General features: G+C 42.1%; 3 protein-coding genes across 12 annotated transcripts in view; 1 reads left to right on the top strand and 2 right to left on the bottom strand.

Moving 5' to 3' along the window:
• LOC123968667 (gamma-aminobutyric acid type B receptor subunit 2-like) overlaps positions 1–12,749 on the bottom strand; it is a 19,918-nt gene extending 7,169 nt beyond the window's left edge. For 2 of the 3 annotated variants that reach the window (XM_046045542.1, XM_046045544.1), the window contains exons 1-15: positions 12,489–12,749; positions 10,584–10,721; positions 10,321–10,491; positions 10,037–10,138; positions 9,868–9,933; positions 8,131–8,319; positions 4,373–4,615; positions 4,015–4,075; positions 3,827–3,907; positions 3,595–3,745; positions 3,370–3,502; positions 2,411–2,509; positions 2,166–2,291; positions 1,368–1,478; positions 613–840 (exon numbers count right to left, since the gene is read on the bottom strand). In XM_046045542.1, coding sequence (XP_045901498.1) covers positions 613–840; positions 1,368–1,478; positions 2,166–2,291; positions 2,411–2,509; positions 3,370–3,502; positions 3,595–3,745; positions 3,827–3,907; positions 4,015–4,075; positions 4,373–4,615; positions 8,131–8,319; positions 9,868–9,933; positions 10,037–10,138; positions 10,321–10,491; positions 10,584–10,721; positions 12,489–12,737 — 2,148 coding nt within the window. In that variant the 5' untranslated portion in view covers positions 12,738–12,749. The remainder of the gene's footprint in view (positions 1–612; positions 841–1,367; positions 1,479–2,165; positions 2,292–2,410; positions 2,510–3,369; positions 3,503–3,594; positions 3,746–3,826; positions 3,908–4,014; positions 4,076–4,372; positions 4,616–8,130; positions 8,320–9,867; positions 9,934–10,036; positions 10,139–10,320; positions 10,492–10,583; positions 10,722–12,488) is intronic. The other variant, XM_046045543.1, reaches the window with a different exon arrangement.
• A 2,114-nt stretch (positions 12,750–14,863) lies between these two features.
• rpp25l (ribonuclease P/MRP 25 subunit-like) overlaps positions 14,864–19,156 on the bottom strand; it is a 5,515-nt gene continuing 1,222 nt past the window's right edge. Inside the window, exons 1-2 of one of the 5 annotated variants that reach the window (XM_046043770.1) lie at positions 18,515–18,537; positions 14,864–16,363 (exon numbers count right to left, since the gene is read on the bottom strand). In XM_046043770.1, the coding sequence (XP_045899726.1) occupies positions 15,695–16,363 (669 nt within the window). In that variant the 5' untranslated portion in view covers positions 18,515–18,537 and the 3' untranslated portion in view covers positions 14,864–15,694. Of the gene's footprint in view, positions 16,364–16,654; positions 16,692–17,557; positions 17,704–17,933; positions 18,093–18,514; positions 18,538–19,156 lie in introns of those variants that run through there. The other 4 variants (XM_046043767.1, XM_046043768.1, XM_046043771.1 and 1 more) reach the window with 4 other exon arrangements.
• LOC123967618 (collagen alpha-6(VI) chain-like) overlaps positions 18,069–19,156 on the top strand; it is a 37,711-nt gene continuing 36,623 nt past the window's right edge. For all 4 annotated transcript variants that reach the window (XM_046043758.1, XM_046043766.1, XM_046043757.1 and 1 more), the window contains exon 1: positions 18,069–18,367. In XM_046043758.1, coding sequence (XP_045899714.1) covers positions 18,316–18,367 — 52 coding nt within the window. In that variant the 5' untranslated portion in view covers positions 18,069–18,315. The remainder of the gene's footprint in view (positions 18,368–19,156) is intronic.

Below are 19,156 nucleotides of genomic sequence, written 5' to 3'. Positions count from 1 at the left end.
ACTTATCCCCCACTTACAATGCTGTCCTTTCATCACTTCCCAGGAAACTCAACAAACGTAACCTATTGGCCTCAGGTGAAGATACCAACGATGGTCGTTCAGTCTCGGCCACAGGTAGTCTTAACGACCGTAACGACTGTCGTCACAGCAACAAGGAACACTAACGAACCAGCGGTATCGATGACCCGGGCCAACGACCCCACTGAGGTTAAATAGCTGAGTTTCCCTGCCAGTCAGTCAGAACTGAAGAAGTCCTTTGGATGAGGGACGAAACGTCTTCCAGTAGCTTCAACCAAGTCCAGTTGCCCTTCATTTTAACCTTCGTTCGATAACTATGACCTGGATGACTGACAATCTTCATAGACATATTTTATGAACGTTTAGAGTCGTTAATTAAGGATTTGTTTTCGAATTTTGCCGTTTCCATCAACCTTTTCTAATGCGATGCTTCAAAATGCGGCTACTGTCATGGAGGATTGTTCCTGAAATCTGAGAGGGCAGACTTTGAGTTAAGAGGTCAACGTACGTCTATAATGTTATGGTCTTACATTTGAGAATCCAAAACGACGGTAAAAGAATTAAAGCAGCGGGAGCAGAGAGCGTCACACTGACCTTTGGTCCAAACAGCCAGCTCAGGATGAAGATGTTACAGCAGAGGATGAGGACGCTGGTCAGAAAGAACTGAACAGGAGGATTATGGGATATCAGAAGTGATCCTGACACTCCTGACACACTGAACACCGTCACAGCAAACATACTCAGTGTCAGGCGTTTACCGCTGTCAGCAGGAAGATCTACCTCCACAGTCCTGATGTTCCAGGCCACGAAACACCCAAGACCCTGGAGAAAAAAACCACAACATTTTAATTTAATGAATCATGCATGATTAATAAAATGCAGCAATATAATCTTGCTCCAAACTAAACTGAAACATTGGCAGCCCTTTGTTAATCAAAGTTCACCACAGCTCAACCAGGTCCTGAGGCTCATTACATACTCAACTTTAACAACACGTAATGTATAAATACTCCATATAAGCAACACTCAAGAATGTGTGATGGTCTGCAGTTGGGCAGCGAGTTCACATGTCGAGGTTATGTAACTTTACACAAACACAGATTTAGTTTGCCTTTGAGAGATGATCCTCACACGACCTTTCACTACCGGTAAGAATGGAAAAGTTGTTTCTCCATTTTTAATTCATCCAAATCTTTAGTTTTCTGGTGTTTAATGAAAATGAGATCCTGATGGAGACGCTGGTGCTGCTGCAGGCTTTTAATCTTGTTGAATTTCTTATATAGACTCCACATTTGAAAACAAACGTCAGTGTGATGTTAGATTAAATGATTTGTTATGTGAGGACTGACCAGTAGAGGCCCTTTGTATCCGTAGACAGCAGTGAGCCACAGCTCCGTGTTGATGCTGCTGCAGTGTTCAGAGTACGGATGGACAAAAACGTCCTGATCTGCAGGGTCACTCTGAAAAAACAACAACAACTAGAAAACTGTTTATTCTTAATGGAAAACTGTTCAGCAGAGTGGCAGAGGAGGAATCTTTCTTCCAGCCAGGTCAAGTGTACAGATTAGATTCACAACAGAAACTCTTAGTTTATACAATTAACAAACATCCAAGAGGATGGAGCCGGTGTATGCAGGGTTTTGATTGTAATAGAGTATTTTAGCAATCTGGTATTAGTACTTTTATTTAAGTATTTGAATCCTTCTTGGCACTTCCTTTTTATTTAACCTTTATTTTAACAGCAAAGTCCCATTGAGACACCAACAAAAACATAAATTCCTAAAGAGCATAAAGACCGGGGTTCAATCCCCCACTGTGACCCATCCATCATTGTGTCCCTGAGCAAGACACTTAAACCCTCGTTGCTCCAGAGGCGTGCGACCTCTGACATGTACAGCAATTGTAAATTGCGTTGGATAAAAGCGTCAGCTAAATGTAAAATACATTACGATGCACGTTCAAAAAACATTTTAAATATTTACACAAGCAAAACACAATGAGTTACAAATATGTAAACAAAAGTAAATGAAGAGACTAAATGTAGACATCTTAACTAGAAGTGATCAAAAATTCTTCCTCTGCCTGAAGAGAATAAACTCTCATTCCAACATCCATCAACACAGACGCCTTTGTGAGATCATCCTTACCTGTAAGTCATGCTGCAGCACCACCCGTCTGAGGGGGTCCAGGATTTGCCAGGAGGTTAAAACAAACACATCCAGCAGTAACATCCAGAGCACCACATAGCCTGTTTGCTGTAGACGAGTCTGCTGCTGGAGACACAAACAAACAGAATTTACCTCCCAGAACGTCAAAACTACACTTTTACTGTTGAAGAACCGATTCAAAGAAATGCAGAAAGTCAAGTGAGACGTTGGTGGTTGTGATTTACCGTCAGTTTGATGCTGCAGAGTGAATAAACCCTCCATGTTTTGGTGAAGAGCGCAGCGAAGCCCACAGTGTGTCCCACAGAGAGAGTCCACAGACGAACCTGCAAATGAATCCAACAAGACCGATCGTGTGAAACTGAACGGTTTGCTCCAGACTGTAGACGGTAAAACACTTTTTGTATGCTACACTTTTTTGTTAACACCATATGTACAATTTTTATAGTGTTAGCATCTTTGAAACTTTTTTAAAGTCCTTGTTCCTTGGTCAGTCCTGGTAAAAACAGTGCTGTGCCCCTCCCCTCACAGAGGTGGCCCCAGGACCTTGGAGGTTTATGCTGGACGCTACAGTGTCTTTCTTTAATCCTGCGATTGCTTTGTTGTGTTTTTTACAGCCACAGGAACAAAACAAATGCAGCTTAAATGTGGCTTTAATGGTGGAAGTTTGTTTATTCAGGAAGGAAGTGTTGAATGTATGTACATATTTACTGTGACACTGTGACAGTCTACTTGGGGCCATTGTCCATGTTTCAGATGGACAGTTTGCAGTTTCACCAAAGAGACATTTCACCTTCTCTCATGGTTACATTTAAATAACTGCTTGAGGCAGAAAGAGGAAAAAAAATAGACTTCACAGGAAACAGATTTGTGTATCAGAACGTTGTTTTTCATATTTCCTCTACCATTAATCATCTCATGACCCCTCAGATTTATCTGGTGAGCCTTGGTAGGGGCCCGACCTCTTTCTGCTTATACCGTAGATACTAGGTTACTGTATATGAAGTAGTTAAAACTAGCACATAAAGCATGAAAATGTTGATCATTTTGTACATATTTACATGTTGTATGTCATTTGTATGTAGCTGTCCATGCATGTACTATGCTGGACTCTTTTCTTCTATACAGCCTTTATGTGGTATCTTGTTCGTTAATAATTTTTTTAAATGCAGCTTTCCGAACTCACAGAGCAGAGGAGCTCAGATATGCCGTCGGACAGCGGGGCTCCGTCCAGACCGGAGATCAGGACTGAGGAGGAGGAGAGCAGGACGCCCAGCAGCAGCAGCTCGTCCTGGGATCCACCGCTCCATCTCTGCAGCCTGCGGGCAAACAGAGAGGAGACGAAACAACCACGACAAAACCAGGAGTTTCAGCTCAGAGAGACACTGAGGAGCATGTGAAGAAGGAGTACCAGTGTTTACGACAGATGATCCTGAAGCAGAGGACAGTCAGAGTGATGAGGATGGTCACAGCTGCAGCTGATGAGACGATGCCGTACAGAAGGAGGCTGACATGCTGCCGCTGCAGGACGACCACAGTCTGGTCTCTGGCTGGTCTTGGACCTGCAGGACCAAACATTTAGCATCCATCCAGGGTTCATCATCATGACAGATCAATACCCTGCTGTGGGGTCAGGGTCTCACCTTTAAACTGCATCAGGTGATTCATCAGCCGCAGCTGTTGGGTGGCGGTACTGAACTCCCCCACCAACACACCACTGCTGCCTGAGAAACACACACACACACACACACACACACACACACACACACACACCTGCTGATTAATGGGAACATCACGACTGTACAGCAGAGCGTCAGGTGATTAACGGCACCTTGAAACTGGATCAGTTCTATAGATGCCATTCTCTCCCCGTTCCGAAATGAAACTGGACCCTGAAAAAAACACAATGATTTCTGAAAATACAAAACATATTTCTCAAATACAAACAAATAGTATTTACAAAACAGCAAAACCTGAGCAAGGTGTAAATAACATTTACAGTACCAATAGTGCAACCAGTATTAGTACTTGGATCTTGTATCCACTGCTACAGTTGGAGTGTCTGTAACAGCAACATGTCTGTCTCCCCACAGGAACCCCCTCAGAATACACTTTCTTTTGTATACTGTCAGTACCAGACAGTAAACATGCTACAGCTGTGCGTGTTTCAGGTGTGTAACTGAGCTCACTGTGACTCCTTCAAACTGCGTCTGTTTCACGGCCTCCAGCAGCCTCTTCTGAACGTCGTCCTCGCTGACGCTCACGTTTCTCTGGCTGCTGTATTTCTCCTTGTGTTTCACAGCCTCCATCACCTGACCGAGAGCTCTGGCGGCGACCCAGACGGCGTCGTAGGCGAAGGTGTGGAGCTGGCTGACCTTTGACCCCTCCTGTATCACTTGTCTGAGGTAGGCGTCCTGGTAGTCCTGAGGAGTCTGCAGAGACACATCCGCACAGGAGTGAAAGCCACTAGTAAAACACGGCACACAGAAAAAACAACTTATTCGCTTTTTCTGCAGTTTTCAGCTACATCTCATGGTCTAAATCAGTGGATGGAGTTTGTTTGTTTGTACTATAATAAAATGGTCTGGAAGTCGTGCAAGAGGAAGGGTCAGGTGGGGTCACTAGAATTTTTCCTCTGAGAACCATAAAGATCTCGGGTTGGGTATCTAAAACGTACCAAATTTCCATAAGCGATGGATTTATTTTTTATTTTACCTTTATTTTACCAGGTCAGAAATCCATTGAGATTTTTAATCTCTTTTACAAGGATGTCCTGGCCAAGATGTGAAACAGCACACAGTGCAAGGTACAAACAAGGCATTACATGTACAGCAGCATTATTCACAAGAGTAACAGTATTATTAAATTATTTACAACAAAGTATCAGATAAAAAAACATAAAAGCACAATGAAATTTAAACATATCATAATTTGACTAAATGTTACAGGTGCAAGATGTGTTTAAAACCTCTGACAGTTTTTGTTTAAAACTGGATACAGAAATAAGAGACTCCAACTTCAACTTGAGCTGCAGATCATTCCAAGACCATGGGCCAAAATAGAATAGACTCATTTTCCTGACTCTATACGCACCATGGGCACTTTAAACCGCAGCCACCTACTGGCCCTGACACTGTGTATGTTCTGGAGGGCAATAAATTTACAGTAGATATATGATGGCAATTTTCCTAAAATGGCTTTGTATATGAAAATATACCAATGCTTCATCCTTCGAATATTGAGTGAAGTAAATCCAGCCAGGGTATATAAAGTACAATGGTGAGTCCTATAGGGTGAACCTGTTATATACCTCAAAGCAGCATGGTAAAAGGGATCCAGTTTAGCTAAGGTAGTGGGACAAGCAAATCTATAGATGGCGTCTCTGTAGTCCAGCTGTGATAAAAACAAACTTGTTACAAGCCTTATGGGAAGAAATAGAAAAGCATGTTTTCAATCTACACAAAAAACCTAGAGCAAATTTGAGCTTTTTTTTTATCAAATATGTAGTGTGATGTTTAAAATTAAGGTCTTTATCCAGCCAAATACCAAGATATTTGTATGTGTCTACGACTTCTATGGTATCTCCCTCCAGAGTTTTAATAGGAGGAATGGTTACAGCAGAATTATGAGAAAACAACATAACTTTGGTTTTGCTAGTATTCATGACTAATTTTGAATCACGAAGAGCATTTTGTAAGGTGATAAAATCAGTCTGAAGATTTGAGTGTACTGCATCTAGAGAGGGTGCTGACGAATATAGAATTGTATCATCTGCGTATATTTGGTACGAGGAGAATTTAATCTGATCACATATTTGATTAAAATAGATTAAAAAGAACAAGGGCCCTAAAATATACCCTTGTGGGACCCCTTTGTTCAGTGTGACCGCATCAGACAAAACAGGGCCAAACCGAACAAACTTAATGCGTTTTGTTAAGTAGCTGTTTATCCAACTAACCATATTTGTACTAAAGACAAGTTTTTGTATGATATTGATGAGGTGACAGAGATCAACGGTGTCAAACGCCTTGGTCAGGTCAATAAACAATGCTAAACAAGCATGTTTATTTTCAAGTGCTGTTTTAACATCATCTATTACTTTTGAAGTTGTTGTGATTGTACTGTGTCCTGCCCTGAAGCCAGATTGAAAATAGTTAAGAATGTTGTTTGTTTGAAGTAACTGTTTGAACTGGACAGACACCAATGACTCAAACGCTTTTGCTAGAACTGAAAGATTTGAAATAGGTCTGTAGTTGTTCATGTCTGTGGGATCACCTGATTTAAGTAAAGGAATCTTATTAAGGCCAGTGTGTTTGGATTTTGCTTATTGGTTCCTGAAGTTCGGCATATTTCAGTGGCAACAACAAAGCATGAAGAAGAGTCCCTCTGGTTACGGTCCTGGACCGTGGCGGACCGCAGCAAACGGTCCAAAGTTTGGCTTAGCTTCACAAACAAACTGCACCAGCTGCAGTGAGGAGGTTTGGTGCGAGGGAGGAAGCAGCTCCAACGTGACGAAGCGTTTCCTTCAACACGGCGTGAATCTGAAGGAACGCTTCACCGTGTTCAACGTGTCGCGCACTCCCAGATCCAGCTAACGCCAACAGTAGCAACGCCTCAGGTACTAAACACAGGTGAGCCGACGTTCACCTTTTACACTGAAGGGAAACCAATCATGGGTACAGATAAGACGAGTCCCAGAGATGCCCCTCTAGGACAGAGATTCCTTTCACTTTAGAGACATGAAGGGCAAGAGGAGGAAAAGGAGGAAGAGGATGAAGGTCACTGACAAGATCTGTGGTGCAGGAACCAGAACCAGAGTCCATAATCAGAATTTTAAGCGATAAAACTGAAATTATACCCAACCTGATAAATATCCAAGTATCCAGTAGTTTGAGATATCTCTGTCTTGTCCTTCTTCAGGCTCTGCTGCTACATACATTTTCAGATGGTATTCTGCTTTTTGGCTTTTTCCCTCTCCTTCACTGACTTATATATCTTTTTTGTGCATGTAACAGGTTTGCAAATTGAAAAAGCCCAAAGTCAAGCCCAAAGTGAGTTCCCATCTCCCACAGAAAACTCTGCTCTGAACTGAAAACAGCTGGTTTGTAGTCCAGCCGCTTCCCTTTCATCCCTGTGATGTCACAGGGATGAAAGCTAAACGCGCCTCATATAACGCTCGCCAAGCGGCTCCTCAGAAACAGCGAGCTGCAGCACACAGCTCTCCTCTCCCTTCCAAACACTAGCTACCCTCCAGGCAGTCAGTGGACATAAAGTTGTTCCTGTGATGTAGAGACAGAGCTCAGTTAAAACTTTATGGATACAGATTAATAACTCACCGCTCTGAAACTCTCGCTCCAGTCCGTGTTGCCGAGCCGGTCGGCAACACGTACGGCTGAACCCGAGCCGTTTACCGGCTTCTCGCCGACCCGCCCTTCTATGCTTCTGATTGGCTAGTAGTCCTTAACTAGGAACTGAGCATGTGCAACTCCCAACAAAGATCATTTAGAGACAAGATGTATCACTCCATAGCTAAAACGAAGCCTTCAACACAGGCTGAAAAGAGGAGCTGCAGCAATGTGCAGTATGACAAAAATATAACCACGTAAACCTGCTCTGGTACAAACTCTAAATAAGATGAGGAACCTGAGAATGAGCAGAATACCACCTCTTTATATTGGCCCGACCCTAAAAAGTCCCAACCAGGGGTTGGGGTCATCACTCTAGTATCCATAGCAATTGTTTTAAACGTTCAGCAGCTAAACTCACAATTTTAGCATGTATAGAGCCAAGTCGAAAACCTTCTTTTGCGGTACCCCCTGATATTATGAACCCTAGGCAACTTCCTATGTCACCTATGCCACAGACCGGCCCTGTTTTCTGGTGATCATATGTAACTAAATACAACACAGACTGGTCTGTCAGTGGGAATGTGGTGGTGGTTTCTTACCCGTCCAGAGACTCCTGGTGTGTTTGTGTGGCTGAGCTGTCTGATCTGAATCCTGATGGATCCGTCTGCAGCCGTCAGCACGCTGTTGGCGGCGCAGCCAGAGACCTGCGAGCCCGGCCTCCATCCGGCTGTTCCTCCACCAGCAACCACCCACTGGTACCGAGCTCCGAACATGTTCAGTGTGTAGGCCTGAAAGTCACAGAGAGAGACACGTCACGGCTGCTGACTGTTATCATCTGTTTTAAATGAATCCTCGTGACAAAAAAATCTTATTTCTTCCTTCAAACTCCCGGATTTCTGAAATACTTGAGTCCTGCTGAAAATGGCAGCTTCAGTTTGACTTCCTGTTACCATACAGTCCATCGGGGTCCAACAGTCCAACATCAGCTAAAGAACAGTCATGATACATGTTAATATCAGAATGATGTCTTCTAGTTTTTATCATCCTGACCAGCTGCACTGCTCAACGCCAACTTATCACATCTGTTTTTGGGCTGGTGTTTTGTTGTAGCTAGGTGATCATCGAAGGCAGGTGGGAATGACAAACATTACTCAAAGAGAACAGAACTTAATTTTTAGTTCCAGTAGGAGTTCAAGAGTTTCTAAAGACACCAAATACTAAATTTGGATGCATAGTGCAAAAAATGCTGCACAAGAAATCTAGTCACAACTTTTGATGAACTCTTTTAGTGAGTTTGAATTAACTTATTGTAAAATCTCTTTTGATAAATTCCAAATTAATGTAATAAGTTGCATATGGATGGAATTATATTGTTTTACAACTATTAAGACATGGATTAACAGTTTTCATCATATATAAGGTTGCAAAAAGTGCTTCTTGAGTTCCCTCTATGTGTCTGTACCGTGTAACTGTTGCTCTAACAGCCATCACCCGTCTGGTTTCACGCTTTCCTCCAAATGTTGAAGCAGCTGCAGGGATTTGCTCCCTTTCAGACACCAGAGCATCTGTGAGGTCCAACACTGATGTTGGTGATCAGGTCTCGCTCGCAGTTGGAGGACATATTAAGGAAATTTTTGGGGTGGGGACAGTTGTAGAGAGTAAGTACATGTAAAATAAAGAAATGCTTTGGGGGGGTACGGGAGATTTTTTTTGTGTGAGTGAAGTTATTTTTGACCTTTTTTAAAGCAGACCAATTGTTTGAAAAGTGAGGACATTTTTCAAAAGTGGGGACAGTTGTAAAGCCCAGGGACACATTTTTAGAAAAATAAACAAGTATGATATTTTGGGTGATGAGGGAGATTTTGAAAAATATCGACATTTTTGGACCTTTTAGAAAAGTTAGAACAAGATTGGGAGGCGAGGACATTTTGTGACCTTAGGACATTTTCAAAAGCAGGGCAGTTTTTTGAAGGGTGAGAACATTTTTCAAAAGTGGGGACAGTTGTAGAGCCCAGAGACACTTTTGGAAAATAAAGAAATGTTTGGACATTTTGGGGGGTGAGGGATTTTGTGACATTAGGACACTTTAAAAAGCAGGACAATATTTATGAAAGTGAGGAAATTTTTTTTTGGATAGCTTAGGAAAGAGAGAACAATTGAGATTATTTGTGGACATTTTTAATAATGTGAGGAACATGAGGACATTGGGTGTTGAGGTGAGGGCCGGTAAAGTTCATTCATGTGAAACTGGGAACACTGTCACGTTGAAACAGGAAAGGGACAAACACTAACAAAAAACTGTTACAGACAGACATTTGGCCATCAAGAGCGCTTACACAGCAGAAAACCTCAGAGGCAGAATCGTCTTCAAACTGCCCGATGATGATCCGAACATCGCTTTCCTGCCAAACAAAGAAGCAACAGGTTTTATTCCTGTGAGAAGTGCTAGAATGTAAACAGATGAGTATTTTACTGTCTATTATATGTAGAATATGTACTCGGTACCTTCAGCCTCCTCAAGCTGCTGCAGGCGTCTTCAGAGAGACTTTGTGTGGAAACAACCTGAACATCGGCCTTCAGCAGCTGTCTGATCAGATCCTGCTTCATCTGCACAAAGAAAGTACATCTGATGTGATGCCACACAAAGACAATAGGAACTGGTTTCTTAGAACCTTACAGAGCTAAACAACATAGAGAAGAGGTCACTAGAACACACTTTGGATTGATGGTGGAGCTACAGGAAGTCACTAACGTCATTTTTTGCATCATAAATGATGTTTCAGCTTCACCTCTGAGAGTCTGGCTCCTTCCTCGGTGATGATCCCGACTCTGGTCCACTTGTAGCGCTGCAGCAGCTTCACTGTGGCCTGGTTCAGAGCTCGGTCTGATGGCACCGTGCTGAACAGGTTCCTGTACCACTTCCTGTTGGACAGGCTGGGGGACGAGGCCGCAAAAGATACCTGGGACATCAGAGGACATGAAACACCGTAAACGTACCTGTCATAACACACGATACAATAAGAAGTCTGAAGTGGACTGACGAGCTGTGCACCTGCACCAGGTTGAAGGCTGGCAGAGAGCGAGCGACGAGCGCCGTCACAGGTGGACACACCCCTCCAAACACCAGCAGGTACTCAGGCCCCGCCCACATGGCGTCAAACAGAGCTTTGAGTGATTTAGCAGGATCACACTGTGAAACATAAGATGCAAATATTAATACAAGAGCAGCTTTGTCAACTGCAACTTGTTCTAATTACCGAGAAAACTGCTTTAACTACTTCGAGATCAGAAACCATAGGTGTCATTTACACTGGGGACGCTGGGGACATGTCCCCACCACTTTTTGAAAGCATTTGCCAAAAGTTTTCTGGATGTTAGCTTGCGAGAAGAAATGTTAAATAACAAATAACAATTCTATGAGAAAGGTTTACTTGCAGGAAAACATGCAATGCAATGTAAATATAGAAGTAACAGATCTGCCTTGTCCAAAAAAGCAACTTAGGCTAAAAAACACAAGCTGCTGATTACTGCATTATATTCTATAATATTTTTATAATCAGAATTGTCACCAACCACATGAATTTTGTTTCCCTTCATGTGAATAAAGACGTTTCCACCATTAATTAGTGTCTCCAGAATGCAGGAAATTAAAAGTTTAATGCTCAAAATCTTCTGGGGGAGGAGCCACAGACCCCCCAATAAAATAGCCTATTTCATCTATGAATTTTTCTTCTAAATAGCATTGGAGTATCTTGTTGTCTTGTTCTCGTGACTCCAATATTAGTGAGGTCCTTGTCAGAAACATCAACATTGTCCAAGGAAATTGTTAATAACAAGTTGTGTTGGTATCTAACTTTAAATACCTAGGGTTTTTATTTGATGACCGCTTGTCTTTCCAGGCACAAATCCAGTCTGTTGCAAAAAGGTTGAAGCTCTTATTAAGATTTTACTACAAAAACAAGTCCTGCTTTTCTTTTACCTGTCATTGATTATAGTGATGTGTTGTACATCAATGCCTCTGCTCACCGTCTTCACATGCTGGATGGCGTGTTTCATGGGGCTCTGTGGACCTCTTACTCAATAAATCGGCCTGCTTTATATACACGCCGCCTCAGCCATTGGTATGTTTTTATTTACGAATCCATTCTTGGCACAATTCTGACTCATTTATCTCTTTTAAACTTGAAATATGGAAAATACAATCTCTGTTCTCAGGATATGCATTTTTGCCGAAGTCCTAACAGAACTGGAAAAGAAAGCATTTAGGTTTTCTGGACTTGCTATGTGGAACAAGCTACAAACTAATCTGAAACTTGAAAACACAGTAATGCTGACTGATTTTGAAACTATGGTGAAATCTATTGAGTCCAGCTCGTTTGTGTGCAATTGTTTTTTCTGGCCCAGTTCTTCTTCTGTGATTTTATGTTAATTTATTGTTGAAGCTTTGTGTGGCTACTATTATTGGCCAGGTCTCCCTTTAGATCTATGATCTCAGTGGGACAAACCTAGTTAGAAAAAAACTACACAACTGAAACACTAATGTGATACCTGGTACCAGATGCACAGAGCAGGAAGGGCACAGTGGTGCTTTAATGAGAGTCGAATGTCAACCAGGTGACACAAAAATCTCAATGTACAAAAAGTTTCAGAGTGATAAGATGGTGAATCGCTGCAATGTCAATATCATAGATATTAAAAAGTTGACCTCACTTTTGTTTGCTTTTAAATTCTTACCTGTTAAAGCTGTCTGATTTCTGTGAAACACTCCTTAAATTAGTGGTTCCCCATCTTTGTGGCCTACAACCCCTAAAATGTATAGGGGTCTAGTGGTGACCCCTCCTCACTGATTGCAAACAGCTAGCGGTCTATCTTACTCCTGAGTTTATAGTATGTGGTCCAGCTAACAGAAGCCCGTCAGGATCTCATACAGCTCTCTGTACAGCAGTCTGAGACTCACCTGTGAGTCCAGCAGCTGGAGCTGGACCTCATAGTTTCCCAGCGGAGGTGGTTGTCTCTTCAGGTCCTGCAGAGCCAGTCGGACAGCCGGGGCCACAGCAGCGGTCAGGTTCTCCCTCCCCGACCCAGAGCTGATGGGCATCATCCACAGCACAGGCAGAGGGTGGCGGACCTGAGCCAGCACCGGCCCGACTACCAGCCAGCAGACCAGCAGCACCCAGAACACCTCAGCCGCTCCACGCCGCTCCATTCTCTGCTTCAACTGCAGACACTTTTCCTCTCTGCTCCGATCCTCCTGCAGCAAAACTCTAATCCTCTTGTGCCGTAAGCAGCTGAGAATCTGGGGAGATAAAAGGATCAGCACCGACACCAGGTGTCACCAGGATTCTGCTCGCTGCTTCACAGGTGCATGTAGCAGAATAATGTCACGTTTTCATCACAGAAGAATCTACTGCCCGCAACATGTTGAAACCATCTGCTTGTTGGACTCAAGCAGAGGAAAGAAAATGAAAAGATATAAACTAAAAGACTGCAGCAACACTGGCTGCTCTGTAGGACGTAATCTTCATCACACTCCAGAAAACTAAACAGTCGAAAGAGAATATCTAAGAATCTGATCCAAATGGGAACATCTTGATAATTTACTGTAATGTGTCTTATTCCTTCACTTGCCTGGTCACATTAATAATTCTGCTTACTTATTCTCTGGTCACATGGCTCCTGATTTAATTCAAAATTACCCCATTTTATTTAGAAGTTCCTTTAACATCTAAATTTTTGAATTTAAATTCTTCGAAGACAAATTTCTCAAGGAAAATAAGTCTCAAAGCAATAAAAAACAATAACAAATGTATGTAATCCCGTCCTGCAACAATCAGTCATTGGATGTCACGGGATCGCCCATCTGTTAGGATTTTGGCTTTTAGACATAGGTGGCATTTACACTGGGGACGCCGGGGACACGTCCCCACCACTTTTTTAAAGCATAATTTGTAATAATATGTTGAAATATACAGTTTAAAAACAAATGAAAATGCCTTTAGAAAGGTTTATTTGCACATTAAGAAAACATGCAGTGCAACTAAAATCTAAAAGAAACAAATGTGCATTGTCCATAAAAAGTAACTTCACCAAAAACACAAGCTGCTGATTAGAAAATGACCCCAAACCGTGCAGCAGCAGTCAGTAACTTTAACAACTTCCTGACACAGTTTCTTTTCCGTTCTCTCCCTGTGAACGTGACAAAAGAGGAGGGAAGATTAAATCCTGCCTCAGCAGGATGATGTTACAGGAGAAACAGATCTGAGAGCTGCTCTCACTTAGATTCTGTTATATTTATATACTTTGAAATGTCACCTGCCACCTGAATTTTTTTTCCTTTTACATAAATAAAAAATTTCCACCCTTAATTGGTGCAGAAACTTTCACCAGAAGGCAGGAGATGAAGGGAGAGGAAGACTTACCTTTAAAACACTGGATGTTTTAGTCTCGTTCTTGTGAACCTGATGCTACTGTTAAATTATAATCATTAGAGGTCAGATTCCTGACATTACTGAACAGAACAGACATTCCAACAAACACTTGTACTACAGTCAAATATCACTGACAGGCAGCTACAGTGCAATTTATTTTCTGATTCATCCATTCTGCGCTCGACCTACACAAGCCTTAAAACAAACAAATTTCCCCTGAGAGGAACCAAAGACATTCATTATATTCACCAAATAAACAATGACAGGGTCTGCTCGTTCGTTTCACAGGTATCCAAACAAGTGGAGCCAGTGGTGGACAGTTTTTCCTTTTTCTGCTACTTCACTTTTTACTACATTCACCTGACATCTTTAGTTCCTTTGCATAATAAAATTTTACTTTCAAAACATTGAAACACTTTCACTTTGCTTTTTCTTGTTTCGAGCTACAGAAGTTTTAAAAATTCACTTATTCTAAGAAAATTAAACATATATAATGTAAAATATTGATCTTTTACTTGTAATGGAGTATTTTTATAGTGTGTTATTACTACTTTTACTTCAGTAGGGCTCTGAAGACATCCTCCACCACTGACTGGAGGTGTTAACGTGCCAACTTAAACCTTTGAATATTCAGCTCAGACCACAGTTCAGTCTAGATACAGCGGAAAACTGATGAAAGTTGCCTGATTGTGTCCATTGTAGACTTGTTGGTAGCAGATATGATTCATCGTCTGGGGTCTGTTGAAATATCCTGATGTATCCATCTGACATGTGTTACCATATTTCAGACAGGACAGACAGTTGATTTTACAGACTGATGAACTTGCAGGTGAGTTCAGGGAATTTGCGTGTGATTATACTTAATTTTTCCTTTGGGACTGAACAGAGGGAACCTGGACACAACTTCAGCGTGAATCAAATAAAATGCTCTTTAATTAACTTGAAAAACACAACAGATATCAGGCGCACGCACACACACTAAAAACCTGTTTAAACTCAAGATCCACATTTCAGAAGAAGTCAAATGTCTTCGTAGACTCAAAATATGTTCCGGCAAGTTTCATCCAAACCAAAAAAACACAGTTAAAATGAAAAACAGGGTTGGTGAACAGCCGTCATGAAATTCTTTTTAAACAACATTACTTTTGGTTGGTCATGTTTAAGCCAGTTACCTACAAATCAAATCAATCAAATCATGTCCAAATCATATCATCAGTTTGAGCAGACAGCTAAAACCCTGCATTTATATATTGCTATAATCCAAAGAGCTTTACATTTTGCCATCAGATACACACCGATGGCAGTAATATGCAAGGTGCTGGTCTGACCTTTGGAGCAATTTGCGGTTCACTCTGACAGATGGACAGGAAGTCAATTTCTAAATATCTCACAAAAGCACTAACAGGGATGTTTCATAACATTTCCTGCTCATAAGTGCATCAACTAATTTCCATAAAGTTATTATTGACAATAAAAAGAAATGTTGACAACGCATCAAGTTTGAAAGGTTTATATCTACAGAGACGATCTGAAACTGCAGTAAAGGTGCACTGAAGGAAGAAAATCAATCTGAGCCCTGATGGATGATTTGGAAAATTATGAGCATGACTGTAAAGATATTTTAAGCTGTAGTTGTTGTGCTAGAAAACAGCTTTTAAGTGTCCACTGAGTGTCCGCTTCATGCTCCTTCACTGTGTTTGTCTTCCTCACGTCCATGCAGTTTGTAAAAGCTAGATCAACTCTGTCCTTTAGCAGGCTCTCTGGATCGTCCAGTCTGACGGCCGGGACCCCTCCCTCTGCCCCCACCGCCGCCTCCTCCTCCTCCTCCCTTCTTCCTCTTGTGTCCTGGTCTCTGTGCGGTGGATCCTCCACCCTCCTCCCTGTTAGCCCACAGGGTGTCGTAGCGGCCCGGCGCCTGGTATCCGGGCTGACTGCAGTCCAGTGGCTCCGTGGAGAGGAGGATCCAGATGGCGGGCACGTTCCTGTTGACCGTCAGGCTGTCGAGGCCGGCGGCGGGCTCCAGCGGCTCCCACACCTCCACCACGGTGCTGAACATCACCTTGGTGAGCTGGTGGAGCCCCTTCACACGCCGCTTCACAATCTCAGCGCACGTGATGGCTTTAGAAACGCCCTTACCCGTCGCTGTGAAGACGATCTGTTTGCAGAGCGGCCGGCCTGGCGCTTCCACTTGTCCTTCCACAGCCACGCCTCCTTCCTCAAGTGCAGTGCGTCCCTGGTCCTCAGCTGCTCTGGGTTTGGCCTCCACGCGGCTCAGGGCGTAACGCAACAGGTTGCGGATCTTGCTGCCGTCTTTGACTCTGACCTCTGGGGTGTCAGGTTGAAGGCCGGGGAACGGACAGACAGATGGCTGCTCCACCGTCCGAGCCTTACAGTAGTTCTCCATCTGCAGAGAGAAAACAGACAGATGCTACAGATGTGGAGTGCAGAGAGAGGACAGACAAATACTGTATGTACTAAACAATATGTAAATAATCATGATGATCCGCTGGTATGCATTACATGAGAACAACCTTTTACATGTGTACATGTCGACACCCTCTGCTGCAACGACTATTGTTGCTAGTCTTATTGTTATTATAATCATTAACATTACGATTGTTACCATTAACACTACTATAAATATCTGTACCATTTTTCATTTAGTCTATAGCAACATCACCTTTACTGTCTGTACCTCTGTGTGTGTATATTGTGTAGGCTGCTGCCTCCCTCTCTCTCTCTCTCCTTACATCCCTCTCTTTCTCTCTCTCTCTCTCTCTCTCCAACCGGTTGAGGCAGATGGCCGCCCACCCTGAGCCATGGTTCTGCTCGAGGTTTCTGCCTCTTAAAAGGAACTTTTTCCTTGCCTCTGTCTCCTAGTGCTTGCTCTTGGTGGGAACTGTTGGGCTTCTGTAAATAGCATCACAGAGTACGGTCTAGACCTGCTCTTTTATGAAAAGTGCTGTGAGATAACTGTTGTTGTGATTTGGCGCTATATAAATAAAATTGAATTGAATTAAAACAAAAACTAGTGAATTAGTAGGATGATTTTTTTAATATATGTCTCTGACACACGGTGTCACCAAGACACGAAAAACTCAACAGAGCAGGTGGCTGCAGACCTCTTATGGTGGAGGTCTACCTGCAGATCCTGATTGATAACAGGACCTGTTCATATTAACATCCATGTAACTTCACTGGAAGAGCTCCGTAATAACGTTATGGGTGCTATGCTGCAAAATCTGGGAAAGACATCTACAGAAAAAATAAATATCAAATTCAATTCAAAGATTACAAAATCTCTTTTTCTGGAGACACTTTTCCTTTGAAAATCGGTAGTGGTTGAACACAACAAATTGGTGATGTTTTCCAAAAGAATTCGGGGTTTATATAATTTACTTCCACTGTGAAGTAACATTTAAATGTTTGCACTGAAAGTCGCGTTTCTTACTTCTAACGTTACCATGACACGTTTGGAGTCAACAAGCTGGTCAACTAAACAATTAAACTAAAGCCGACGGTTCTTGGAGTACTGGATGTATGCCGAATTAAGGAACTCATCGTATTTATTTAGAAAACGTGTTTAGTCAAGACCTACCGTGAGTGTGGCTTCACCGATGACAACGAAAACGTTACATCTACAGTGTTTCTAACGGAGATCGCGATGACGTTTCTTTATTTCTATTTTACAAGCGTTTTGAGGCTCAGCAATGGTTAGATGGACAAATAAAGGTGAGAACTTTCAGCTGTAGAGTCAATAAACTTACATAGATGTCATGTAGTTCAGCTAATGTTAAATAAACTGACTGCGTTATCAGCAATGTAATAGCAAGCGCGGCTAAGCTATAGGCTAATATCCTTATTTATGTTCACAGAAATATATGAATGCTAAAAACGCCAGAATCATGATACATGTATGATTATTTTGTTAGAGTATCGACTTAAGTAATGTTAAGTTATGTTTATAATCTTACCTGGTGGGATTTTTTGGGCTACTTAACTCTCCACATGTTTACTTCTCCTGCAACGCTTTACGTTACCATATAACGGTGGAAACTGTCGCAAACTGACAGTTTTTCTTTTGTAGTTCTTTGACAGTTGACGTTGAAGGCCGTTAACATCTTAACAGCAGCTTTTAACTGAACTTAATTCATAACACCACGAGTGGTTAAAGACCAAATGGAAGGCATGAAGATTTACGACTACAGTAATAGAAGTTTTGATGATTTATTTGACGTGTGAAAGCTTAAAGCACGCGGAAATTGTGGTTTGTAGTTCTTTTCAACTGCTACAAGTGTTTCCCGCCATTCAGCCACAGGAGGCAACAACGAGTCAGCCAGTTACCGTTGAAAGAAAATGGCGGAGAAGACGCCGCGCTCGAAAGCCAAATCTGACAAGCCGCAGAAAGGTGAGATTTATGCGTTTTATCAAACTATATGAGATGAAAATACTTATAACATGATGACAAGCTGCTGAAACTTTACAATGGAGCCGCTAAAATGGACTTTCTGGACCATATTTCAAATTCACACTGGTACGGTAACGTTAACGTTACCTGCTAGCAACAAGCCAGTACAGCTTCACGGTGTTCGGTTAGGGATATCTATTCCTGCATCTTTATATTTCCCAACAACAGGCTACGTTTATTTCTAAATGTGTCATCTTTCTAACTTTGTGGGTCTTCAAAGTAAAGCGTTTGGCCTAGCGTTATTTAGAAAGTCGACGCTGAAATTAGCTTCAGATTTGGCAGTTAACTAAACGTAACGTTTAACGTTAGGGAAAGTTAACCTAACGTTAAGTTACAAGAACATTCCTCCGTTGCTTTGCACCTGTTTAATCTTACTGTTGTCATTTTGGGCAAAGCCCTAATGCTGTCTGAAACACTTTATAAGATTTGTAAAACCTTTTTTGTGTGAAAATGGAAAAACGGCAATTTCACTGCTTTTTCTGCTTGTAACGTTAACTCACGTTGGTTAGAACCTGAAACTGAAAAACTGACAGTTTCTTTTGTAGTTCTTTGACAGTTGACGTTGAAGGCCGTTAACATCTTAACAGCAGCTTTTAACTGAACTTAATTCATAACACCACGAGTGGTTAACGACCAAATGGAAGGCATGAAGATTTACGACTACAGTAATAGAAGTTTTGATGATTTATTTGACGTGTGAAAGCTTAAAGCACGCGGAAATTGTGGTTT

Source organism: Micropterus dolomieu, linkage group LG03 (assembly GCF_021292245.1).
Source record: "Micropterus dolomieu isolate WLL.071019.BEF.003 ecotype Adirondacks linkage group LG03, ASM2129224v1, whole genome shotgun sequence".
NCBI lineage: Eukaryota > Metazoa > Chordata > Actinopteri > Centrarchiformes > Centrarchidae > Micropterus > Micropterus dolomieu.
Note: the sequence above shows the minus strand (reverse complement) of the source record. Positions and strands in the feature narration are given on the sequence as shown.